Genomic DNA, 24,903 nt, shown 5'->3' on the forward strand with positions numbered 1-24,903 from the left:
CTCTCTCTCTCTCTCTTTCTCTCTCTCTTTCTCTCTCTCTCTCTCTTTCCTTCACACACACACACACACATACACACACACAAACACACACATACACACACAAACACACACACATACACACACACACATACACACACACACACACACACACACACACACACACACACGGGGGGGGGTGGGAAGGAAAGGCAGAAAGCATCAGGGAGATATCAACAGATAACAGAACCCAGATTCACAGTGGACATGTATTTTGAAAACAATGCCCTATTGCCACCTCCAATTCTGGGCCCTTATTCAGTGATAAACAGAAGAAGGTATTAAGGTGAATAAATGTTTTACCAGAGAGCAATGTACAATTTCTAGAAACTAAATTAATAGGCTAATGACATTCATTCAACCTTTAAGATAATTTTCTACACTATCCTAGATAAGAACGTCTAGTACAGTTTTCACCAACAGAATATTAACAAGAATCCAAGTAAGCCTCTTAGAGTTTGTCCTGTGGAAAAAGCAGGTAGATTGTAGATTTCAATTTCTCATTGACTGAAGTGTTAAGTAATATTTGCATAGAACCTTCTATAAACCATATCCATTTAAGCAAACCTGTAAATGTGTAATGGGAAAAAAAGTAAAACTATTGAAATAATACATTTTCTTCATGCCAATGCTATCTTTTTTTACAGTTTCTAGCATGTAACATTACCCTTCATAAAAACCAGCATTAAAATGAGATAACATTGGTAAAGGAAACAATGGGCAGTTAATAGAAGGAGGACTACAAAGCTGGGCTCTGCTGGAGGAGGGAGATGAGAAAACAGAATTCATCTGGGATTTCTCTGAGCTATGGGCCATGGTCCATAGCCTTTTAAGGGACAAGCAGTACTCAAAGCTGAGCATTTTATATCTTTACTTTGATTATTTGTTTTTTTCCTTAGAAGGAATCAAGCACAAGCCATTTGTAAAAATGAAATTCACTTCATTATAGTACTTTATGAGTGGAGTTGGGAAATGCTCACACCTACGAGACATTTTAATATTCTTCATGGATGCATGCCTAGATGCTTCCTCTCTTAGTGTAATGTGATTGACGTTCTTGTGTGAGGCTGTTTGGTGCTGCGGGAAGGATGTAGGCTCTGTTGCAGAAGGCTGAGCTCTAGCCCCGATGGCAGCTGCATACCTGTAACCCCATGACCTTAGGCAAGTAATTTCATCAGTGTGTGAAACAGAGGTCACAGTTCCTTCTGAGTAGGAGGTACTTCAACTGTGACAGTGTCTTTCCTTCACCACCATCCTCCCTCCTGGGGGTACCTTTCAAATTAGGAGCAGACAACTTACTCGAAACTAGGAGCCATTATAGGATTATCAAAGAGTCCCCTCTTAAGAAGCTCAAAGCCTTTTGATATGTGTGTGCCAATCAAGTCCAAATCACATCACGTGCTTACAGAGACTAAATGAAAAAGAAAGTTGAAATTTTTAAGTTTACGTGCAAATGAGAATCCATCCAATGGTTCATTTCGGAAAGAGAAGTCCCCGTACTCTGAAATGCTGTACTTCCCAATCAGTAAACCATGAAGACCTAGGAAATGCATGGCCCATACGAGATATTTAGAAGACAAATCTAAATTATGTGTGATTCTTGAACTACAAAAAGCAGGAATGCACGATGGAGATCCCATGCTGAAAGTTATAGGCTGCAAGATCACTGGAACTTGGAGTAGGAAGCTCGTTGGTTAGGGTGGAGTAGAATGAAAGGAAACAATTTCCAAAAGAGGGGCTCAGGGGTTAGCGGTGGTATCCATGTTGAGCTTTCAAGTGTGGGAAGAAATGACCAATATAGGCTAAATGGGAGAGCTTAGAGTAAGGTAACATTTTAGGAAGAAGAGCAGAGAGACCACAAGGCATAGGTAGATGAACCCCCAACAGTGTGTGTGTTTGTGTGTGTGTGTGTGTGTGTGTGTGTGACTGTGTTTGTGCATACATATGTAGTATACATGTGAATACCCAAAGCATCATCATGCAAATAATGATGAGAGTGATACTGTGGAAGGCAAGCTGCGACCAGAACATGGAAGTTTTCCTCTTCAGGCCACGTTACTGAAGCCGTAGGCATGAGAACAAGAGTGGTCCTGGGTAGATGCTGAAAAGCCCCTGCATAAATCTGCTCAGAGAATAGCAGTTGGGTGGTAAAGCCCATTAGGAGACTGCTGCTGATGTTGGGAGCTCAGGATTGGGCTTTAAGGGCTAGATCCAGGCAGGTGGGTGGGATGCAGAAAAGTAGAGGACCTCTAGGAGTTGGCAGCTTTTGGAAGGCATAAGAATAAAGGATAAGGGGGAGTGGGCAGAGTTGCCCAACTGTGACCACGGATACATTAGGCAAAGCTACCTGTCAAGGTAGGAAGTACGTAGATACAGATAGTGTTTAGGCCTTGATTTCCCACAGTAGATGAGTGATACAGAAAAGATGTTTATTACTGAATTGTGTGGTCCTTAAGGACAGGGGCATGATGGTGAATCTTTTTTTTTTTTTTTTTCAGAGCTGGGGACCGAACCCAGGGCCTTGCGCTTCCTAGGCAAGCACTCTACCACTGAGCTAAATCCCCAACCCCTATGATGGTGAATCTTAAGACTTCAGAAAGGGCATGCCATGGGCAGATCTTGGAGATGGTATAGCATGGCTCAGTCTTTACTCTGTGCCTTACTATCTTACCTGCCATAAGTTTTAGCATTTAATGTTTCCCACAGTCCATGCATGTATCCTGGCTCATGACTTTTGTGAGACGGTGGAATTTTAGAAGGTCGGGCCTAGTGGAAGGAACTTAGGTAACTGCATTTGTGCCCTAAGATACTGGAATCCCAAATCCTTCTTGACTGTCTTCTCAGCCTCCCTGGGGTAGGTGCGGAATGTCACCCTAGCCCACCATGATATGGTGTGCTGAAAGGCAATAACACATGTCATTATGGGCTGAAACGTCTGACGTTGTGAGCCCCAATATTTTTGTCACAATAACAGTTGATTCAGTGTGGTAGTTCTGGGCTCGCAGTTTTGCAATCATAAGTCTCTAGATTTTCCATTTCTTAGGAAGTTTGGCAAGTAATATCTATTTTTGATAACTTTGTTTACTAGCTACCATGTCATGAGTATTGAGTATATACAGCAGAAGCAGTGCCTTCTCCTCACAGACGGAAAAACCTGGTCCCAATGCTCAACACTACCTCCAAAAAAGCATGCACGCGATTCTTTCAGTTCTCTGTACCTTGTCCAAGATTTCCTTTTCCTATGTTTTGAGGCATTTACTAACTGATGCTGTAAAGGGTTTTTGTTTGTTTGTTTGTTTTGTTTTTTGTTTTGTTTTGTTTTAAGTCTTAAAAAGTTTTTAGCTCTTTCTTGTCACACGTAGGGGACAGGAGTAGGATGAAAGCATTTATTCTCCCGACATTAAGAGATGTTTTGGAAAGAATACCATCTCTTCCACAGAGGTTTCCTTAGGTGTAACACAAATCCACAGAGCTTCCCTTCTGAGTAAACTGTCCAATCTAAACACCTCTGAACTGGAGGGTTCTGGGACAAAAGAATGTATTATAAGTAAAACAATGTGTTTTTAAATTAGCACACATACCCCTTGAAATATATTGACTTAGTGCCCCTTAATGGCTTTCAAAAAGCCATTAGGCTCAACTCAGTGAACATTAGGAGCTTTACTAAATATGCACAGTGTAGCCCACATAGGCATTTGACCCGTGTGCACAATGGGATAAGCCAGTTTCTCTCTGAATTCCATGTTATTTTTTGCCAAGTTATTTTCTTGGGCCACTTTGGAGCAAAAGGACCCATTTCCTCAAGTTTCAAGCATTCATTTGCTCTGTTCCAAAGTTCAAGGCAGAAGTAAGCCATGTCTTTGTCCCTTGTTGAGCAGCTCAAGTGAGGGACATTCTATTGGTTAAGACCTACAAGAGTCATGGTGGTCATAAAGCCATGTGAGGAAAGCCCATAGCGATTCATAGAGAATATAAACGTCTTTAGGATGGAATAATTACCTGGGAAAACACCTCCCCCTACTCCCGCCATCCTCAATTCAAGCTTGAGACACTTTAATTGGACAGATTCAGTGTTCAGATTGGGAACGTGTTCAATTGCTACCTGTTACCAGAGAGAGAAGAGGCAAAGGGGTTAATAATTACCTACTATTTTTTTTTAAACAATCAGTTTTATTGCAGAAATGGGAGCTGAACCGTAACATTCACAGTCAGAATGAAAGGGCAGGCAGACAGGTCTGGAGAACTCACTGCCGTGTCGGGAGAGAGAGGAAGTTTTCATGGCTTTCTAGAAAGGCCAAAGAAAATGGCTTATTTTTATCTCTGAGAACATAGCATCTCATTTCAGATTTTTGAAGGAAAAGTCACCAAACATTCGCAGGTCAGAGTTCTACGGAGAAAACAGCAATGCCTCCAGTTGACAGCAGGGAGGAAAGCGTTCAAAGCCATGTTCATGAGGCATATATATCTCTTAGGTGATTTTGCAGGAACTCAACATGCAATTTGATAGACTGACTTTATTGATGAAGATTTCTGCCATTAACCTGGCTACTGAGCGGTTACTGAACTACCTTGAATCATGGTACGGAATAATGGGCCGTGCCTTCCGACACTTCCCCAGTTCGTACCGGAAACAATGAGAAGCAGAGCAATCACTGTAAGGTGATGAGAGAAAGGCCCACGAACGTGGTAGTGAGATAGGATTCAGTCTCGGCTCTTGCAGGCGTGCATGCATGCATGCTGGACAGATAGCCCAGTGGTCAAGAGCACTTGCTACTCTTGTAAAGAACTTGAGTTCAGTTCGCAGACTGCACACTAATGGCTCGCACCTGTCTGCAACCCCAGTGTAGGGGATTGAATCCCGTCCTGGCTACTGAGGGCACGAGATACACACGCAGCCTGGATACACACTTGCAGGCACTCACGCGTGCTCATGGGGGATAAGTAACTCACTCTATTTGATCGCAAACATAACTTACAACAAAACCATCTATCAAGCGTGCACATCCGCACATATACCTGTCTGTACCCGGTCTCCTGGGGTTCTGGGTCAAGGGGTCAAAGATCGATCTTTATGGTTTGCAGGCAGCCAGGGTAAATAACTACTGGAAAGTCACTGTGCTCCAGTGTCCTCACTTGTGAAATGAGAGTAGCACTTCCTCCCCAGCATGTAGGGTTACTGTAAAGATTAAGTACAATGGCAAACTCTTGGCAATGGCGCAATGCTTAGATGAGGGTCATTTGTTTTTTTAATTCCAGTGAGGGTTGGCTGTTCTAGGCTAGGGCTCCCTGAAGGGGTATTCTAAGGACCAGTAGCCACATGGGCTACCCACATTATGTTCCCTTCCTGCATCTTAATGCGATTATTAGAACCAGAGGTCCCTGACAGGATTAAAAGAAAATAAACTGGCTGAGTTGTTGAACTCAGTGCTTCCTAAAGTTACTGCATTATCTTTCTTTGGGGTGTGATTATCAATTGCTATTCGCTGTCACACACTTTAGGAAACACTTCTCTTGATTATTCCTAACTAAATGGTCTCTCATTCCAAAACCTTCCTGGGGGTTTTTAACTACTTCTTTTGGTCCAAGAGCCTGGCTTTCTGATCTACTTGAAAATGTGTTCCCTTCTGAACTGCTAATTTAAATGGACTCATATTGTAGATAATTCTATTTAATGAGTGTAGTTTCTGTTTTAACTGGCTGATCGTGTGACAGTAGACCATGAGCAGTCTAGGAAGGAATTAAGCTATAAATGTAGATGAAATTAATAACTAAACTGTAGAAATTCATAGGTTCATAGTTGGTACAGGGAAGGCAATTACATTTTGAGAGTTCATAGCTCTCCCTGAAACTTGTGAGATAAAATTAGAACAGTAAGTTATCTTTAGAGCTAATTTAATGCACTAGGTGAAAATAAATAGACAGAAATTTACATAAATACAATAAAAATTAAATAAATAAAAATGGATGTTGGAGAATTTTATTATTGCTTTGAAGTCAACAGTTTAAGAGCTTTGGGGGGGGAGGACTCAGAACATAATTATGTAGATTTGGGACAGTGTCATTTTAGAATAAAAGGGATATCGCCTTCTAGCGAATCCTCCTGGGGAAGGAAAACTTCGTTTCTGGTTGAGGCATGTTTGTAAGAAAGTCATCTATTCAGTTTAGCTTGAGCAAGAAGGGGATGTGCCAGCATAGATGCATAGAGTCAGGTGAGTAGCCAGGATGACACTGAACGGGTGCAGACGTCAGGAGTCCATTTAGGTGAAGTTCAAGCAAGAATTTCCTTCAAATACTCAAACACAGAGGGAGGGGGGTAAGGAGGGAGGGGGGAGGGAGGGAGACAGAGAGAGACAGAGAAAAGGAGAGGGACTGGGAGAAAGAGAGAGCTTTTGCAGGTTTGGTCTGAAAATCTCAGCACAGCTTTGCTCGTGAGCTTTCCGATATTTCTGCTGTGGGCCTGGCTACAAACCCTGTGAGAACACCCTTTCATTTGGTATTTGAGCCCTTATGCCTCCTTCCTGGCTGCAGACCAGAGGGAAGCAATTCAACGGAGCATTTCAGAACCTGAGAATAGGGAAGCAAGACTGGCTCTCTCTTTGGTTCTAAAAAGGACACACCCGAACCTGGCTCTAAATGTTCTCCTTGATCCAGATATTTGGAGAGCAATTTCTTAAAACAACGAATAGAAGTGAAGAAAAAAAAATCAACCAAAATAGTGAAAATATAGATATCCAGTCACAATAGCTAAAGGCTAGACCTTACGAAGATGCTTTACGTTGCAATGTGAAGTATTTGAAAGACTGAGGGTAAATTTACTGTTGCGTATCTGCTCTAGAATCTTAACCTGCTCAGTCCATTCCTAGTTGGACTAGGACATTCCATATCCTAGGACATATTTTTAAGGTTCAGTCTCCTATATGGGTGAGCCAGAGGAAGTAAAAAAATAATTATATTCAAGCTAGATCCTAATAAATTAAAATTTATATTTCCTGTGTTCAGAGAGAGGTCTGAGCAGTTAAGATCATTTAGTGTTCTTATAGATGACCTGCGTTTAGTCCCTAGTACCCATATCAGGGAGCTTACCAGTACCATTTCAAAGGGATCCAAAAGCCCTCTTCTGATGTCCATGGGTACTCTCTACATGTGGTGAACATGTAGTTAAGCAAGTACACAAACATAATATAGAAATAAAAATAAATCAAATACAAAAATTTAATTTCCATGATACTATGAAAACTAGTGAATCAGAGTTGGTAGGAGTTTGATTGTTACCATCAAACACATCTGGACTGCCCTCTCTGCTCCCCTTTCTAGCTCTGATGTGTATGTGTCATGAAGCTTCTGCTATCTGTCATTTCATTCTCTGTGATAATGAGATAGAGTTATCAGAAGCAGCAAATGAAGGCGAGCATGTAAAATGTTTGACCTATAGTCAGTGCTTTTTTAAAAAAAAGTCACTGGCTATTAATAAATTATAAAATGATGATAATAACAAGGATGCCTATTTCATAGTCAAAGTAGAGGCGATCTCTGAGAGCCCTCAGAACTGTTCTACAGACTTAGTAATACGTGACCTTCAGAATCTTTTTGGTTAACACGGGAGCAATGCCAGTCTAACTTGGCCGGATTCAGAATATGCATTTAGCTCAAAGAAAAAAATTCCCAAGAGGGCTGAGCTGTAAATGTAGAGGGGAGATAGGAAACCCTTGCTGTGTTAAGGCCATGTAGGAAGTCCTGCTGGCCTTGGCAAGTGTTCACATCTAGTTTTACCAGTAAAGAGAGGAAGGTGGGAAGGTGTAAATATTTGCAAAGACCAAACTAAAATCACTGTGGAATTAATACACTAAACACATGCCCTCTTACATCCAAAGTAGCAGTACACATTGCTTCTGATATTGATTCTTATATTAGAGATTGGATGCTGTTGTCTTAAAGACACACAGCCACTGGCAAAAGGCCAGCTGGCTCAAAATGTGACTTGTACTTTACTTTATATTCCTATATACATTTAATACGAGAAAGCTTAATAGTCATTGGATTTGGTAGAATGTTAAAATGTCATATCCTTTCTTCAAAAAAGGTTTTTCTAAACAAACAGACAAACAAAAAAGAAAATGAAACGAACAATTCTGCCCAGTAGGAATGATTAGCTCATGACTTCTCTGTGGTCATGGTTATATGAGGATTCTGTCTTCCTCCCTTCACATTCAGAGTTTTTGAAAGAATCTTCTCATCGATTTTGAGTTCCTGGTGCTATTGTCTCTGCATACCAATGAGTACTCATTCCCTCCCCCACACCCACCCAGTGATGTCTTTTCAGTTATCTTTATCCTTTGCCATTAAACATTAACCTTGGAAACCTCACTTGCCTAACTGCTTCCCTCCCAGCTTGAAGAACCCTTTCTCTGGCCAGAAATTCCTTTCTCAGGATTCTCCTCTCTATGGACCATTCTTTGTTTGATACTTTATCTTTAAGCAAACCCATCCATTCTTGTTATTTTACTTATCTACTCCACCCAAAGGTCTGGGTCACCATAATTTCTCTCCTAAACTCTTATCTATCTCCACCTGGATTTCCTCAGGCTCAGCAAAGAGTCAAAGTTCAGAGCTGTCTCTACAGGCCACTGCCCTGTCCTCTTTGTCGAAGCTATTTTGTTTGTATATGGTATAAATTTTTCCTGGTGGTACAATCTCTATATTTTGGCCTTATCTTAATCCAGTGATCTTGTCTGAGCTCTAGCGCCTTTCTGGGTTTAATTGTAAGCTCAATCAATTTTATCTAGGCATGCTGCCCACACTCACAGCTAGACAGACTGATGGGAGGGTCTGTGGTACCTCTGTGATGCTCGTTCTTATGCTCCTGTGTTAGTTGCTAGAAGCTTTCTGGCATCAAGTAAGAAGAAGGGAGAACATCAGTTTGGCAAATGGAATTGAGTCCACAACTCTTTAGAGAGAAACTTTTCAAAAAGCTCTACCCAGAAACCTTTGCATATGTAGAGAATACCAAACAGTGTTTTACTACTGTCCTGACCTACCAAGGAGACAAAGAAATACAGTTAAAGGAATTTGAGCATGATGCTGCTCCAAATATAATTGTTCTAGTGACCAGGAGAAAACTCATGATACACAGAAACATCTGGTGCACAATTAACAGTATCCACAGAGACCATCTTCTTTCTTTTTTGTGTTTGTTTAGGATAAACTCCTACTAAGACCAGCAATATTTCTCAGCAAGCAAAATTACCTTCCACCATGTCTGGTGGTGACCCTGGAGCCTACTGGATGGAAGGAGAATCAACTCTGGCTAGTTGGCCTCTGATGTTCATCAAGTTACTGCAGCATACATGTGCACCCTCATACACAGGCAGGCACACAAAGTAAGAGAGTGTAAGTAAATTAAAAACTAAAATGAATTCCTACTGAATATGGTAGTAAGAGTTGAGGAATTCCCCACCACTGTTGTCATCATCACCATCACCATCATTACCATCATTGTCACATCTTCATCATCACTGTCATCATCACCCTCCTCATCATTAGCAACAACAACATAGCCTTTTACTTAGGGGCACAACTGTTCCTTCGTCTGCTGCTACTATTTTCCCTGTTCATTAAGTCACTTATTCAGGATAAAAGCACTGATGATGGACACCATGCTACATGCTATGGATGAATGACTGTGACATTTGTCTCAAGTCTGATCATTACACATAGCAAACACATCCAGTTAGCATACTGTACCCTAGAAATATGCATAGTCATTGTACAGCTATTGCACATAAACAAATAACCATGACCTTTGTCTTCAGGGACTTACTGGTTGAGTTGAGCAGCCCAACATGGCACGAGTATCTCTCAGTGCAACATAGTAATCTGCACAATAGAGATGGATAAGAGAATTGTGGAATCAGAGAGAAAGCCAGGAATTTCACAAGGGGATGACTGAGAAGGCTTCATTGGGGAAGAGATGTTGTCAGCAGAGCTGTGTGTGAGCAGGAGCCTACCGTGCTAGCATCTAGATGATAAAATTTTTGTTTTGCAACTATAGTGAATGAACTGAGTGAAACACAGAATAGTTATATCCTTAACCTCTGGTGAATCTAAGTCTTTAAAAGAAAGTCACGGTAAGTGAAACAAGTTAAAATATAACGTTTGGGGTCACAGGACTGATAAATGAGAGAAAAACTGGCCTTAAAGAGTGTACCATACGATCACCATGCCCTGAAATTAACTGAGAACTCATTTGTCAGGAGTGCATGTACCCTACAGAGAATTCTTCCAATTAACATCAAAAGCGATCATTCTTAACCTCTCATGCATTAAGAAAAGCTTGTCTGCACCCAATGTTCTGTTCATAATCAATGGAGCCCTTTATGTATGTTATTTCAAATTTATCACCTTGCATATTACTAAAATGAATGAATTAAGAGATGAATCTGCTGTAGATCTAGAAAGCAGATTTATTTGTTGTCTGCGGGCTCTCATGGGCTTTTCCTTTGGTCTCTGAGACCCATCACTCAACACTTTCTCATAGGTTGGGAATCTTTATTGACACCCACTGACAGCATGTCTTGGTGTTCATAGACGGGCAACTAGAACAGAACATATTGGTTTGGAAGGGTTACTTATATTCTGCAAATGTCACGCACAGCGCTTTCAGACTTCGTTGAGGAGGCAGTAAGGTGTGTTAGCCCAACCATAATGCATTATTATAAAAAGCATGCATTACAATAAATAATGCCTGATGCTTTTGAGGTGATGTGAAGATCAATATATTCATACTTGAGAGTAAAATAGTGCAACATTCTTACTGGCTACTATCATAATACTAGGTTAGGATGTATTATTCAATATAGCCCCTAAGCACATTTGAAAGAATCTACAAGAAAGAATCTGTGAGTTGGGCCACAGTAGGCAGGCCTCCCCCGTTCCCAGCTCAAATTTTCAAACCTATGCCTCTAGTGTCTCCTCATCTCTTATAATTCAGCATTTGGGCAACTCTTCACCTGTCACCTTTACGACATTCTTCTCTTTGCTCTACCCCACCTTTGCTTCAAGTTTCTAGAATGTTTTTCCTGGATTAATCTCATTCTTATTTCCCAACATAATTTACTCATTTCTTCTACTGCAGTAACCAAGTTTTCATTTGATGCATGGCTACTTATGTCTCTACTGAGTTTAGACTCCCCTCCCCCAAAAGCCATGGTATCTCTTGCATTCCTTACAGAGTGATAGCCTGTGTCACAGCCACCTGAGAGTTTGTGAACACTGCTTTTAAGTGTTCGCACCACAGGGCTCCTGGAGAACTGCCCAAGAGCCAGCTTTCCTAACAAGTTTCTGGGTTTTGCAGCTGTTGCTGCTGATACGAGGTTGAAACTTTTGAGAAACACCACTCGCCCGAATATGAAGAAAAGTGAACCTCAAATGTAGAAGCCTCTGTCGTAGGGTGGTGGGGAAGACAAGGCTTAAGGCATGCTGTTTAAGAAGCAGAAAGTCACATTTGGATTCCATGTCTCTCATTTAACCCTTGATCCAGCAGCAAACCCTTCAGAGTTTTCACTTCCGGGTCAGACAGCTGGTGCCATCATTAAGTCAGTTAAAGGTTTGTCCTGCAAGGCCAAGTGGGATCATGCTTGCAAAATGTCCTGGAAGTGCTTGCTACTAATCCTTACCTATGTATTCTACACGTTTCCTGTATGAGAAAGGTTTTTGTGCCCAGCTACAACAGTTTATCTCAAAACATTTCCCTGGACTTTTGACTAAAGAACATTTCCTTTGAGATTAATGCAATAGTAATTTCCATTTCATTTGAAGAGGCTTTGAAAAGTAAGAAATCAGGGACATCAAAATAATTATTTTATAAAGGAGCTAGCATTTTAAAAAATACAATGTATAAAACCAGGTTGCTGAGGCAAAATGTCATCTCCTACTGCTTTGTCAGTCCGGAGCATTTAGGAGTTGCAGGAACATTACAAAACACAGTTCAATTTTCTTTATTGTTACTTTTCTTGGGGGGGTTGGAGTTATTTTTTTTATTATGGATTTTATGATAAATAACTGAGCTTCAACAGCACTTTTGAATTTGCTAGACATTAAAACAATAGAGAAAGACCATCTTATAAATTGAAACTCACATGTGTGAACACTAAATGCTGGGATTTGATTTCTTTGTTTCTATAGAAACAAAAGAAAATTGAGATTAAAATAAGCTAAAATGGAATGTGTTTTATGAAATAGATAAAGGAGCTTATTTTACTTGTGGGCTGTGTGGTGCGGGGAAAATTTTTTACATTTAAAATGCAAGCTGTCTTTGGACCATTCTGCCTTATGTAGGGGGTTGGGTTGGAGACTCTGGAAGTGGAGGTAGGGACTCGGGGTAGGACATCCTGTTGTGGTGGTGAGTAGGTAGGAAGTCAGTAGAATAGCCAGTGTTTTTTGTTATTTCCTTCCTAGAAACATTTTTGGTGCATGATTGGATAAGAAGTGATGAAAACAGTCTTCAATGTAAAAGGACAGACCAATAGCCTCTGTGGTGGTAAAGTCATGGTAACAGTTTAGCCAAGACATCAGGGATAATGAGTCTTTGGGTTGCTAAAGATAGACCAACAGCCAGATAGTGGTGGTACATGACTCCCAGCACTTGGGAGGCTGAGACAGGTAGATCTCTTTGTTCAAGACCAGCCTCACATGTAGAGTGAGCTCCAGAGCAGCAAGGGCTACACAAAGAAACCCTGTCTTGAAAAAGAAAAACAAAACAAAACAACAACAAGAACAAACAAAAACAAAACAAAAGACCGGCCAGTAGCAGGATAAATCAAAGAGGCAATGTTCTCTGTAACAATGCAGAAGAAAGAGATGATCCCCAAGAAAGAGGCCTAGTCTTGTAAGACGCATGGTGCCATCTGAGGAGGATTGAGGAGGGAGGTCATCTCAACTGAAGGTCATGTTCAGGCCCATGTGTAATTGGGGTTCTATGCATGTGTGTGGAGACCAAAGGATAAACTCAGAGGCTGTTGCTCAGAAATACTATTCACTTTGCTTCTGGGGGACTTTACCAGACTCCAGGTAGATTAGACTATCCCAAGAATCCACCTCTCTCTGTCTGCCTTCTCAGCATTAGTTTTACAAGGTTATAGCAGTAGGCCTGGCTGGACTTTTGAAAGATAGGCTCTGGCTGATTGAACTTAGTTCTTTTTTTTTTTAATTTCTATATATATTTTTTTATTAACTTGAGTATTTCTTATATACATTTCAAGTGTTATTCCCTTTCCCGGTATCCGGGCAAACATCCCCCTCCCCCCTCCCCATCCTTATGGGTGTTCCCCTCCCAACCCTCCCCCCATTGCCGCCCTCCCCCCACCAGTCTAGTTCACTGGGGGTTCAGTCTTAGCAGGACCCAGGGCTTCCCCTTCCACTGGTGCTCTTACTAGGATATGCATTGCTACCTATGAGGTCAGAGTCCAGGGTCAGTCCTTGTATAGTCTTTGGGTAGGGGCTTAGTCCCTGGAAGCTCTGGTTGCTTGGCATTGTTGTACATATGGAGTCTCGAGCCCCTTCAAGCTCTTCCATGAACTTAGTTCTTATGCTGGTAAGTCAGATGCTTCACTGACCCAGCCACTATCCTAGTCCTGCCAAAGAGCATTTTCCACACGGTGTTTAACGTGCTAGTTTGGCTGTACTTAATTCAGTGGAAAATTACTTTGTTAAAATGGTATGTGTGTCAATGTGTGCACCAAGGAAATAAATGTTGGGTGTGTTACAGTAACAGGTAGAAATAATAATATCTACAGCAGATGAGATGTGAGTGTTTAGCATTTGAAGGGTGGGGAAACAGAAATTCAGAAGTCACCACTATTATCTAAGTCATTAGGACTTTGCAGAAACATTTTAAAACGGGTGTGTGTCAGCTTTCCATTAATATAACAAAGTATCTGGGATAGTTAACTTATCAAAGGAAAAGTTTTATTCTCTGTCACAGTTATAAAGTCTCTAGTATATGGTTGATTGGCCTCCAGTGTTTTGGGCCTATGGTAAAGATCTTTGGGGGGACCATTTAGTTGAGGAAAACTGTTTATCTCATGTCCAGAAAGAACAGGGGTGGGGAGGGGAAGTGACTGAGAGTCCGCAATGGCCTCAATTAGTTGGACTAGACTTCTTACCAGAGCCCAGCTTCTAAGGGTCCCATTGTCTCATAGTGCTGCCATTTTGAGGAAGGGGCTTTTAAAATTTGGGCCTCTGGAAGAAATGTAATCTCTGAAGTCTGTAGCCAGAATGTAGACAAAGTGAGTAAACTGTCATTACGGTTTCATCAGTAATAGTTGGACAATATTAAACACACCTGTTTCTGGTGTCGCAGCCTGTAGATGTTTTTGTCCTTGGTGTCTAATTCAAAAGTGTTTTCATGTATTACAAAGGTTCTAATCAAGTTATATATAGACTCTTGAATTCCACCAATGACTTTATTCCTGTCCTTTTACAAAATTACAAGTGACTTGAAAAAAACAATCTTTGAAGATGTTAAAAGTCTAAAATCAATATCTTAGTGAGTGCTAAAGTTGATGCTTCTGAAATATAACAAGTAGAATCCTTTACCAAAAGTCAAAACGAGCATTTGGAATTAATTGCTAAACCTGTTGAAATGGGTAAAGGTTCTTTAGTGCCTAAACATGTATTTTTTTTCACGTAAGAAAGGGAGTACACATAGCACATATCACACACACACACACACAAACAACAACAACAACAACAACAACAAAAGAGGAGGTAGAAGGAGAGAGAGAGGCTGTTTTTCAAGCTTGATGAGCCAACCTTCACAAGTTCTTATAACACTAAGAATTACAGAAGATGATTAGGGCCAGCTTCTTAAAGCTTCTCAGAAGGACCTTTCCTTATACATGGTTCAACTCTATGATGCTCAGGATTATGAAACCAGAGTCTCTTCATTTCCATTTTATTAGGTTCTGCAGGGTACGCAACCAGCACTGAAGGTGAGCGTGACTCTGTAAGCTTTAGTCATTTTGTCCTTGAGCAATCTTACCTGCATTTCCACTACCGCAACCACAGCCAGATGTGTTGTTCCATGAGATCTGGGTGGTTTAATCCCCAACCCCAGGGAAAATTTGATTGGTTTAAAGGTAGATTCTTGAACAAATTGCTTGAACCCGTGGTGTGATACTGCTTCAGAGATCCTGTAGCCCACTGGTTCTCAACCTCCATGACACTGACTCTTTAACACAGTTCCTTATGTTGTGGTGACCCCCAACCATAGAATTGCTTTCATTGAGATTTCATAACTGTAACTTTGACACTGTTATGAATAATAATAATGTAAATCTGTGTTTTCCAATGGTCTTAGGTGACATCTATGAAGGGGTTGTTCTATACCCAAAGGAGTCACCACCAATAGGTTGAGAACTGCTACTGTAGACAGTGTGTGTGTCCTAAATGGTAGCACAGGGGAGGTGAGCAGCTTAAACATATATGGCTTCTGTCTTCCTCCTTTAACAAACATAGTATGGAGAGTTTGAATATGATAGGAAATTTAAATATTTTTATAATCAAAGAACATCCAATTCAATCTATCATCCATCAGAAGCCATGTTTGCTAGGACACGGGAGCTCAACAGAAGAGAGACAAATGAAACAGAGACAAACAGACAAAACAAAACAAATCCACCTTGGGGATTTGATAATATAACTACTAAGAATTCATGTTGTATCCTTGATAATCCTTCTAAGCACATAAAAATGATGATTCTGTTCATTCTTCTAGATAGTACAGCCCAGTGGGGAAAGTTTCAGATTGACAGCTTACTCTTCTGTGATTTATGAGATGTTCTGCTCTTCTGGATTAACAGAATTAACAGAATTCATAATTTCCCTCATCAAATCCACAGTACAGTATTCAGAACTAATAGTATGTTACAGAAAGTGGTTGGATCAGGCATCAAGAAGGAAGTGAATCTCAAGCCTCTCACTTTATGTGCTTCTGCTGAAGTCCAAAAGGAATTAAGCTATAATCGGTATTTTGCTTAGGTCTACATGTAGGCATCCTTGTGACTGATGTACTTGTTCAATATTAGACGATTTCACACATATCTGAAGATACAGTTTTCCTTAAGCTAAATTAGGAGAAGTGCTGAGAAAGTGCATTCATTCAATAAGCACAGTGTCCCAAACACTACACTGGTGGGAACTTTCCCTGTGTATTCAATGAGGAAGAGAAACCAATAAGACCACATGTGACAGAGACATGGGCAACTGTGTAGGGAATTTGATCATGATGTGTTTGACAGCCACTGGGAAGGCTAATTTCTCTTAAATGATCAAGATATTGTACGGTATGACAGTCAGGAGGACAGGTGGCAGCTCTGAAATAGATTGTTGTTGTTGTTGTTATTGTTGTTTGGTTTTGTTTTTCAGTCAATCAAAATGACACCATTAGACATTCAGGCCTAACCATGTCTGTGCTCTGTCATTCTAAGTGTAGCCTTATCCCATATTGAATCAGAGTTTTGTTGCAATGTAAACATCACTTAGTTGAATTTAGCTCATGACAGGGGCAATATACTTTGCCCAAACCCTGACAAAAGCATAGTATTTCTATAATGGCTTCAACTCAAGAACTCTTTTTTTTTTCTTTTTTTTTAAAGATTTATTTATTTATTATATATAAGTACACTGTAGCTGTCTTCAGATACACCAGAAGAGGGCATCGGATCTCTTTACAGATGGTTGTGAGCCACCATGTGGTTGCTGGGAATTGAACTCATGACCTCTGAAATAGCAGTCGGGTGCTCTTAACCGCTGAGCCATCTCTCCAGCCCTCAAGAACTCTTGAAATCAGTTCTTTCCACTGTATTGTGGAGCCTAGCTTTTAGTTATTCTGCCCAAAGATCAGCTTGGGATTTTTGTTTGTTTGTTTGTTTGTTTGTTTTTAAGATTTACTATGTATATAGTATTCTACCTGTATATACTCCTGCAGGCCAGAGAGGCTACCAGATTCCATTATAGATGGTTGTGATCCACCATGTGGTTGCTGGGATTTGAACTCAGGACCTCTGGAAGAGCAGCCAGTGCTCTTAACCTCTGAGCCATCTCTCTAGCCCTGGAGCCTAGCTTTTAAAAATAACTGTGGTTTAAAGACTTAGCTTGGTGGTGGCAGTGGTAGTGATGGTGGTGGTGATGGTGGTGGTTGTGGTGGTGGTGGTGGTGGTGGTGGTGGTGGTGGTGGTGGTGGTATGGTGGTAGCAGAAAACAAACCACAGATAATTTATGATGTGAGCAAGATTCATTGAGAAGATGTTTGCATTCTAAAACTATCCAGAGAGTTCCTGCATACTCCCGTACATACATGAAGTATATGTATAGTTACCCAGTAGGGGAAATATGGCCTTTCCTAAAATGATTTTTTTACATCCAAGTTGTAATGAGGAAATCAAACAAAGTTCCCAGATTTTAACACAGAGGAAACAAGAAATCTGAAATGGTAACATTTCTCTAGAAGTCTCCTTACTCTCTCAGGTTTTAGTATGATTGCCTTTGATCCGGCTGGAGGACTTGTGGAAGACTGTTTTATTTGGCTTGAGCCCACATGGCTCCTCTCATTTGCCTGGTTCTCCATTTGCTTGATTTTATAATCTACTCACTTGCATCTTGAAGAAAGGCACTTTACAACTGAGAAGGTGCATACACCAATTTTGAAATTGTATTAAACTTCTTGAACTTGCCTAAAACTTTTAAACTCCATTTACTGTGGAAAGGAGTAATTTGAGCTAGGACTCAAACCAGGAAGTACTCTACTTAGGAAAGATTGACCTAAAATCTTTTTGGTAATGCTTTATAAGGGAAATGTAAAATTTAACCAGTTAGCTGGCCCTTGGCTGGAAGTGTAAATCTGAATGGCTTTGTAACATGTTAAAGATATGATGTAATTTTAGATCTTGTCACCATATAGCCTGCTTCTAACCCTGCAGTGAGCACCACACATCACTTTTAGTGTGTATGTATGTGTCAGTGTGGGGTGTGCATGAAGGTGTGTGTGCACCTGTACCTGCAGTGTGCTGCGAACATGCATGTATGTGTGTGTACCTGTGTATGCCGATGAGTATACCTGCGTGTAGAGGTCAGAGGTTGACCTCAAGCATCCTCCTCAAATTCCTCTCCACCTATGTTTTTTTTGGGGGGGGAGAGGGGTTGACACAAGTTATCTCACTGAACCTCGGAGCTCCAGAATTTAGTTAGGCTAGCTTGTCAGCAAGCTTCCAGAGTTCTAATTGTCTCTATCCCTACACCTTAGGACTGAGGGCTGGTGATGTGTGCTGCCATCCCTGGCTTTTTATGGAAGTGTGAGATTGAAACTAGGCCCTTGTGCTTGTATGCACGTGCTTTACTTACAGACCTGTCTCCCCAGCTCTGAGCACCACATGTTTCCACTTTATTGCTCTCTTGATAAACCCATCATATTAAGAGTATCTTCACTCACATTGACTCAGATAACAAAGCTACCAAAGGTTAGATGAGTTTGTGAAGGTTCTGGATGCTTTAACATTAGAATTCTGACCCAAAGGAGATAAGTCTTCGTAGGTGTTAAAGAATTTCCACTTATTGCTAGGAATCATGTGCCTGTCTTAAAGGCAAAAAATTTGACAGTACAGACAGCTACATTATAGACTGTCCTTCTTTCTGTGCTTAGTCAAATCTAGGATTCTTTTAGTCCTGTGGATTTCATTAATTCTCTAACATGACTGTACATATAAGTTGCCAATAAAGTTAGATGATAAAACATGTTGTAGTTGTTCAGAGGTAAAATAAAGTGTATTTTTTAAAGAGAGCAATTTCATCATTTCTAATCTAGACATTATGGATATCTTGGGCTCCAATTTCCCCCATTCTACTCCTTAAGCTTGTTAGTTGTTAGGAAACCCATTGATCTTTGACATCTTCCAAACTGGTACTATATGATTTCGTACTGTCTCACCATGGTGACACAAGCCTGTAGTCCTGGGAACTGGGGAGGCTGAAGCAGAAGAAGATCAAATCCTGGGCTACAGAGCAAATTGTAACCGCACTGGCGCAGCTTAATGAGACTATCTCAAAAGAAAAAGTAAAACAACAAGAAAAGCAAACAAAACACACAAACAAAAACTGCAGACCAAACAAACAAAAAACCCCAAATAAAACAAAAAAAACCCAAAAAGTCCAGGGTGTAACTTAGGGGTAGAGTCTTTGCCTACCATGCATGAAGCCTTCAGTTCAATCCCAAGTATGAAACAAAGAAAGAAAGAAAAAGAAAAAAGATATTGAAGTCATAATATGAACTGTCTTGTCTGGCCTCAGTGGGAGAGGATGCTCCTAATCCTATAGAGACTTGATGCCCCCCACCCCCTACAATGGGTGCACCCGCTCTGAGGCAAAGGGGAAGGAGAGGTAACATTTGAGATGTAAATAAATAAAATAATTAATAATTATTATATATAAGTATCTGTTGAATGAATAAATGAACTTAGTAATAATGTTAATTATTTTAATCATTACAATATCTGCACAATGGGAAAATAATTTGTTTTCAAGTACTTAGAACACAGAGAGGGTTTATGTTACAAGAAGGGAAACTTTGTGTAATGGTAATTTTTTTTGAAGAAGGCATAAGTATAGAGCTCCCCTTAATTACAGGAAGCCCTCCCAAACGCGTGTTTGTAGTGGTATGTCTATATTGGCATGCAAGAAGTGTAGGGATGGCAACATCAAATGTTTTGCTCTTTGTCATTAGACCAAACTTACAGAGTGTCAGTGAGACATTTCCTTCCATTGTTTTGCATTTAAAAAAAAGGCAATGAATAACTCTTGGCAATAGAGAAGGCACTTTTCAGTATGTCAGTTTCTAGGCCAAAGGTCAGACTTCCCTCTGCTGCTGACATTTAAAACATTTTTTTCCAGTTTTTAATTACAATATAGTCACATCACTTCCCCCCTTTCTAGTCTACCTCCAGGTCCTCCCAAGTCCCCACACCTGTTCCTCCTCAACTACATGGCCTCTTATTCCTTATTTCTTACTCATATGAATTAATATGTATTTAATAAATATTTGTTTTTTTGTTTAATAAATATTTAAATATAACCTGCTGAGTCTTCTCAATATTGCTTACATGCACAATGGTTAGAGCTGAAGTTTTGATCATTTTACAATTCCTTGATATCTTTACTATGATGGGAATAGAGTGAGAGCCAGTCATAGATTCTGTCCTTTTCTGACAGAATGTTTATCCACAAAGATGCTGGTGTGTGGCGAAGAACAAAATAATGGGTAGAGAAAACCATCGTTGGGGGATCAGTTTGAACAGAAGTACCTTGCCCTCTGGATCTCAAGTTCATTTTGGCTTGTAGCTGACCTGGAAGGCTCTCATTCTGGTATGGTCATGAGAATCAGTAATTTTTCTTAAAGATTTATTTATTTATATATCTTACATATATGAGTGCTCTGTCTCTCTGTATGCCTACATGCTGGAAGAGTGCATTGGATTCATTACAGATGGTTGTAGGCCTTTGTATGGTTGCTGGGAATTGAACTTAGAACCTCCGGAAGAGCAGTGTTCTTACCCACTGAGCCATCTTTCCAATCCTGAAGATTTATTTACTTTTTCGTGTATGGGTATTTTTTTCCTGCATGTATGTTTGTGCACGATGTCGTTACAGTGCCAGCAGAGGCAAGAAGGACAGTGTTGGATCGCCCTGGATGTGGAGTTAGAGATGTTTGTTAGCCAGCATGCGGGTGCTGGAAGTCAAACCTACATCTTCTGGAAGAGTAGCCAGTTCTCATCATCTGAGCAATTGTCCAATTACCAAGGGTCTTCTGTACATCTCAAAACACCAGTTGAGGTAAGTTCAAGATGATCAGCAAATGAAGTGGATCTCTTCTTCTGTGTTTCTTTTGGATGACCCCACTTCCTTTTAGACCGCCATAATGTGGTCTCAACGTAGACTTTAGAGCAAGGATACTGAGTTTTAGTCTAGCTCCAGCTGACACTACCAGGGAAGTAGCTTAACTACTTACACCTTAATAATCCCAATGCCTACTTTTCAAGACTTTGGAAGGGCTAAAGGTCTTCATATATGTAAACTACTTAGAACAGTGTGAGGCACATGGTAACATACTTTAAACTATCAATGCCAGTTTTGAAATGTTCTTCCTCTCGTTCTGTTCCAGGGCTGTTGTACAGCAATTCCTTCTAAGATAAAACATTCGGGATCACTGGGAGTGCCACTGGGATCACTGGCAGAGGAGATTGTGCAGCAATCATTCTGTTCCTGCTGTGAACATTACAAGCTAGAGCCGAGTACACAGGCTGGCCATCATGTCACGTTACAGTATGGAGGAGAAAGCAAGGGATATGTTGGTAACCTGGGAACTGGTGTGGGTAAAGGAGAGTTAGAAAGAGCATTCAGTTACTATGGACCCTTAAGAACTGTATGGATTGCCAGAAATCCTCCAGGATTTGCCTTTGTGGATTTGAAGACCCTAGAGATGCAGAGGATGCGGTTGGAGGATTGGGTGGGAAAGTGATTTGTGGTTCTCGAGTGAGGGTTGAATTATCAACAGGCATGCCTCGGAGATCTCGTTTTGATAGGCCACCTGCCTGTCATCCCTTTGATCCTAATGATAGATGCTATGAGTGTGGTGAACAGGGACATTATGCTTATGACTATCATCGCTGTAGCCGACGAAGAAGCAGGTCACGATCTAGATCACATTCCGGATCCAAGGGAAGGCGATACTCTTACTCACGCAGCAGGAGCTGCGGAAGGAGGTCAAGATCAACATCTCCTCTATGATCAAGGTCTGTGTCTCTTCCTAGTTCAAGATCAACTTCACTCAGAAGATCTAAGTCTGTTTCTATAATAGGATCGAGATCCCACAAGGTCGAGATCAAGATCTAGGTCTATTTCATGACCAAGAAGCTGCCAATCAAAATCCAGATCTCCATCTCCTAGAAGAAGTCATTCCCCATCAGGAAGTCCACATAGGAGTGCAAGTCCAGAAAGAATGGACTGAAGTTCTCAAGTTCACCCGTTAGGAAAAAGTTTTTATTTTTTTTTTGTTTAAATTATTATAAGGGATTTGTTACGTCTGTAAGTGTAACCTAGGAAGGATCAACAACCATCTAATCAAAATGGATCTGGATTATTATTCTGCAAAATTCACAGCGGCAAATGTTATTTTTCTTGAAAGTATTAACATCTTATGATCTGAAAATGTGGGTTTTTATTTGACACATTTAAATAAAATGTTTCTAACTAGGAAAAAAACCATTCCATTATAGAAGGAAGCTTTTTAAGACTCAAGATGTTCTTAAGGGAGATAATCAAGATTCAGGAAAGAAATAACATAAAAAAACCTTCAGAAGTTCCTAAAACTGACTAGATTCCTGAGGTTCTTCATTGCCCAGGAATGTATAAACAGTAAGTTCTGCTGGACTCTCAGACCAGCTGAGCTTCCCTGAAAAGCTAGTTTCCAATCAATTAAGCTGTCAATAAGTCATATAACTGAGCTGTGATTCATACTAGAGTGGACTTTTGTTAAACTAGCTGTCTTTGAGCTTGTTCTACTTCTGTAGGTAAACCCTCACCCATACTCCCACAAGTAACACCAATAAAATTCACTAGTTCATCAAGCTGGGCTCTCTGGTGGTATCCTTATTTGGCCTATCATTGGTTCCTTATTTGGGATGTGTAGATATTTGTTCATATCTCCCTGGATAAAATGACATATGCTTTCTTTGGTAAACCTGTTTCTGAAAGCCAGAATATTATCAACTTAAAAATGTAGGTGTGAGTATTTGAAGACATGGATGACTTTCACTCTGTAATGAAAACAGTCTGTTCTAAGAGTGAGACTATTGTACTATGGATGTGTAAGTCATGTAACCTGAAGACAGATCCCAAGGACATGTTATTAGAACGGAGCTCCAGACAAAGAATTTATGTGACCTGGTGTATATTCAAATTTGGAGCTGTTTGGCCTCAAAGATTATCAGAAAATGAAAGAAAGGTATCTCTGTGTCTCTCTGTCTGTCTCTGTCTCTGTCTTTCTCTCTGTGTGTGTGTCTCTCTCTCTTTCTCTCTCTCTCTCTCTCTCTCTCTCTCTCTCTCTCTCTCTCTCTCTCTCTCTCTCCTAGATTTGATTCATATACCAAGCTTGAACTGGTAATCCTCCTGTTTCACACAACCACATCTGATTTACCTTCCTTTCTCTGTAAATAAAAACCAACAATGGACAGCCCTTCTACGGTTGCTGTTATTAACATAAAAGTAGAAAACCAACCCTAACAAAAAGATTTTGCACCAGAGAAACATTTCCTATGAGTGATTCATGTAACAGGCTCTAGGGGCAATTGTCATTACTTGGCACAGGTGACCACGGCAGGAGTTGGAGTCATGGTGGTGACACGCCAACCTGCCTCTCTCAATCTCCAGGCTTGTTTAATGGCAAGAGACCAGATGGGAGGTTTGCTTAATATTAACTCACAAACATGGAACCCAGTGAGGGATGCTACAGTGTAGCTGGGTGGCTGGGGACTTTTAAGGGTAGGGACTCTTTCCTCTAATTTCATGTCAGCTACAAGGATTTTGATTTTGGGAAAAGTGAAGTTAATATGTTGCTCTGTGCTGACAGGCTGACTGAACAGGAATTGCTTTATGCATGGTGTATGCTTTGCACACGTTTGATCATATACATAGATGCATGTCTAAATATTGAAGATTAGTCCTAAATATTTTCAAGTCCATCTTCACTCATGCATATTTTCCACCTTTCTCCCTAAGACTATTGCTACCCTGTTTGCCCAAAATATTACATTGTCTCAAGGAAAATGGAAGTTATTCAACTGGAGAACAGAAAGAAAGGGAACACAAACTTAATTTGCTTTTCAGTTCACCTCATGGTAGTGAAAATGAAACAAAAATCAAAATTAAATCAAGATTTTAGAATTATGGTATAAGCGTGGAATTAAATGGTCTATAGATATCCTTCTTCAGCAACCAGAACATTTGAAAACTCTTGTGACCAAAGGAACTTGTTTTCCCCCAACACTAAGAGCAGACTCACTGACTCCAGACAGAAAGCAATTACGTGGGGATCTTGTGTTGCTATTGCCTGCAATTTAGATAAAGCAAGCAGAGAGCTAGTGGCTAAGGCATGCGCGAGCGCGCGCGCACACACACACACACACACACACACACACACACACACACACAGGAAACCTTTCTCCACAAAACTAGTCTGACAACATACTTAAGCTTTTCTTTTGTTTCTGGAACAAAGTAAAAACCTCCCCTCCTAAAACACTATGGGTCACAAAACAAACAACAAGCAAGCAAAAGACCCTCACAACGTGCTTTTAGGAACAAGTAGAAACTACTTCTCAGGGCACACATCAAGTTCAGGTCATGTAGTTGACACCTCAGTAGCATTTCAAACATTTAAAGCAATCACTGTCCAACTCTATTGCCATGCAGGGAAATGTACAAGGAAATGCTTTTCTATGCTTTGTTTCTTCCTCTTAACTTAAAGATAAGAGCTATGATCTTCAATTAGATAAGGACTTACCTCCATTGCTTCTCATCTTATGCCCAACCCCATCAACCAGGTTGGTTGCCCTGCATCTCCTTGCACAGACACAAAGCAGCCTCTGAACCTTAAACTGTTATAATAGACTATAAAATGTGACCTTCCTCACATGGTGAGCGATGGGGCCACAACAACACAACATTGTTATTTGATAAGCTAGGGTCAGGAGTCACTTGATTGCTCTAATTAGATGGTCCAGTGTTAAATACTTAATTTTTTATAAGTAAATTACCCAAACATGT

At 40.5% G+C, this 24,903-nt stretch overlaps 1 protein-coding gene across 3 annotated transcripts in view; it reads left to right on the forward strand.

Annotated features, from left to right (window-relative positions):
* The window catches only part of Srsf7-ps1 (serine and arginine rich splicing factor 7, pseudogene 1), a 170,784-nt gene extending 148,078 nt beyond the window's left edge, over positions 1-22,706 (forward strand). Inside the window, exons 6-9 of one of the 3 annotated variants that reach the window (XR_015647090.1) lie at positions 9,233-9,423; positions 20,293-20,445; positions 20,731-20,913; positions 21,242-22,706. Coding sequence is in view for 1 of the 3 variants with exons in the window: in XM_087601228.1 (XP_087457354.1) it covers positions 20,731-20,913; positions 21,242-21,598 (540 nt within the window). In the remaining 2 variants the exon portion in view is untranslated. The remainder of the gene's footprint in view (positions 1-9,232; positions 9,424-20,292; positions 20,446-20,730; positions 20,914-21,241) is intronic. The other 2 variants (XR_015647091.1, XM_087601228.1) reach the window with 2 other exon arrangements.
* Positions 22,707-24,903: the final 2,197 nt, after the last annotated feature.

The sequence above is a fragment of the Rattus norvegicus genome, chromosome 1 (assembly GCF_021556685.1).
Source record: "Rattus norvegicus strain SHRSP/BbbUtx chromosome 1, alternate assembly SHRSP_T2T, whole genome shotgun sequence".
In the NCBI taxonomy this organism is placed as follows: Eukaryota; Metazoa; Chordata; class Mammalia; order Rodentia; family Muridae; genus Rattus; species Rattus norvegicus.